This window comes from Macrobrachium rosenbergii, chromosome 57, assembly GCF_040412425.1.
Source record: "Macrobrachium rosenbergii isolate ZJJX-2024 chromosome 57, ASM4041242v1, whole genome shotgun sequence".
In the NCBI taxonomy this organism is placed as follows: domain Eukaryota; kingdom Metazoa; phylum Arthropoda; class Malacostraca; order Decapoda; family Palaemonidae; genus Macrobrachium; species Macrobrachium rosenbergii.
In genome coordinates, this window is record NC_089797.1 from 19,950,402 (window position 1) to 19,952,872 (window position 2,471).

General features: G+C 42.1%; 1 protein-coding gene across 1 annotated transcript; it reads left to right on the top strand.

Annotated features, from left to right (window-relative positions):
• Nucleotides 1-219: 219 nt before the first annotated feature.
• LOC136837093 (uncharacterized) lies at nucleotides 220-1,374 on the top strand. Its single transcript, XM_067101702.1, has one exon. The coding sequence runs from the start codon at nucleotides 220-222 to the stop codon at nucleotides 1,372-1,374; it is 1,155 nt and encodes a 384-aa protein (XP_066957803.1).
• Nucleotides 1,375-2,471: the final 1,097 nt, after the last annotated feature.

Consider the following 2,471-nt stretch of genomic DNA (forward strand, 5'->3'; position numbering starts at 1 on the left):
AAAGAGAACGCTGACAATTGCCTTCAGATTCGTTTACTCTATGAATTACAAATAAATATTGACCATTTCCACAGGACATTCATCAGAGTTAAAGCCTTGATTATAGTGATGCACGTATTTTCAAGTCATGGATGTTCAAATTTTATTTTATATGATGCATATCTGTATAAATCCTTTCCTTCATATTGGCCTTACCACCGTGTTGCAGCAGCCTTGAGGATGAAAGTGGGGACGGTGCATTCGATTGTGTATCGCAGGACTAGGCCACGGCCCGTCACACCACCAACGCCTCCAGCACAGCCTATCTTTGACAGTTTCTCTGTAGGGGCTGTACGTCGGCACATCCGTACAAAGTTTGTTGCCAAGCAGGCTTTTACTCTCGCATCCCTGGGACAGAACCTGAAGGAAGAAACTATCATCCCTGAAAGCACCTCAAAGATTTCGCTATGGTGCTTACTCCACAAAATGGGAATCGAGTATAAGACCACTCAGCGCAAGATGTATGTCAGGAAGGAGACGATTGACATCATGTGCCAAAGGATACGTTCCCTGCGGGACCTTCAAAGACACAGGGAAGACGGCAGGGAGGTAGTGTACCTTGATGAAACGTGGTTCACAACCAGAATGAGTCATAACATGGAATGGGTGGATACCACACAGCCAAATACCAGTGCCAATTACAGCCGCCAGGTGCCACCAGGAGAGGGGGAACGTTTCGTGGTAGTCGCAGGTGGTACAGCCGATGGCTTCATTGAGGGCTCCTTCCTCTGCTTCCCTGCTAAAAATACCAGCGGCGACTACCACGGGGAAATGAATGGCGAAATGCTCCTACGGTGGCTAACAACTCAGCTCCTGCCACTCCTAGAGGAGCCTTCGGTATTAGTGATGGGCAGTGCTCCATACCATAGTATAATGACTGAAGAGAGTCGTTGTCCCACCACTGCTACCAGGAAATCTGACCTCATTGAATGGTTACAGCGCAGAAATATATCCTTCCTGCAGCATGCTACAAGACCTGAACTCCTCTACATATGCCGTCAAAATAGGCCAGAGCCTGAGTACAAGGTAAATAACACCATTCTGGAATGGGGTCACGAAATCGTCTGCCTGCCGCCCGCACATCCCGAGTTCAATGCAATCGAGCAGGTGTGGGGACACATGAAACGATACGTGCGCTCCTCACTCCAACGTTTCACCCGAGCAGACCTGCAGACCAGATTGGAGGGAGCAGGGGCAGTACGTCGATCACGAGCTTTCGAGGACAGTTATCGTTCAACAGATAACATGCATGACAGTATTGATCCTGCCATTATTAGTCTTGACAGTGACACTGACGATGAAGTTGACTTGCTCTTAGAAAGCGATGAAGACTAAAAAAAAAAAATAATAATAAAAATACAAAAACTTCAAAGAAAATTAAATATGAAGGATTACATCCTACCCACATTCGAGTCCCGTTATCAATTGATACAAATATTCAATCAAATTCAATTGAGTCCTTACAGAGCGTTATAAGTTTTCATGGGGGCGGGGGCGGCAAGGGTGGGGTTTGGGGCGAATATATGTGATATTAGGTGAAATAAAAATTTTGTTTCTCATTTCCTATGAATACCTATCATCTACGCTCATACCCAATCCCGAAATAAGCAATGATATAATGGTGTACAATTACATGTTGTTCAAAGACATTATATATGATATATATATATATATATATATATATATATATATATATATATATATATATATATATATATATATATATATATATATATATATATAATATATATATATATACATATTGCTATTTAGCAAACACTTTAAATTTAAGAAGCATGGGGGCAAAAGGAAAAAATGGTTAAGCCTCTGTACCACTCCCCACATTTGTAGAAACTGACAGAAAGGCAGAGAGAGAGAGAGAGAGAGAGAGAGAGAGAGAGAGAGAGAGAGAGAGAGAGAGAGCGCTCAAATCAGTGTATAAATAGATCAGTTAACTGGAGGGTAACAACCAGTGAATCGTTACATTTATACAAAAATGTTTCAATCAAAGCAACTTTCAGAGAGAGAGAGAGAGAGAGAGAGAGAGAGAGAGAGAGAGAGAGAGAGAGAGAGAAGGAAGGACGTAGGGCAGGTGAGGGAAGAAAGGAAAGGGAAGGAAGAAGAAGGGGGTTGAAGGTGATGGGGATGGTAGGTAGGCGCAGCTTTTCTAAGCTGGTGTTCGTTTTCTTGCTTGGCTAATGAGTTTTGCCTCTTGGTATAGGTACAAAAGTCTTTATTATTTACAATAAATGATTCATGATAAATTTCCTCACTGGGTGTAAAACACTATAGCAAAATCTCGTACTGATACGAGTGTTCGTTACAGAATAATTGCAAAAAATCGCACTTGCACTGTCTGTGAAACCCATAGTAGGTTAGATTATCTTTTTCTTCTGACATTCGACTTTGACTTGAACAAATTACAGTCCCTT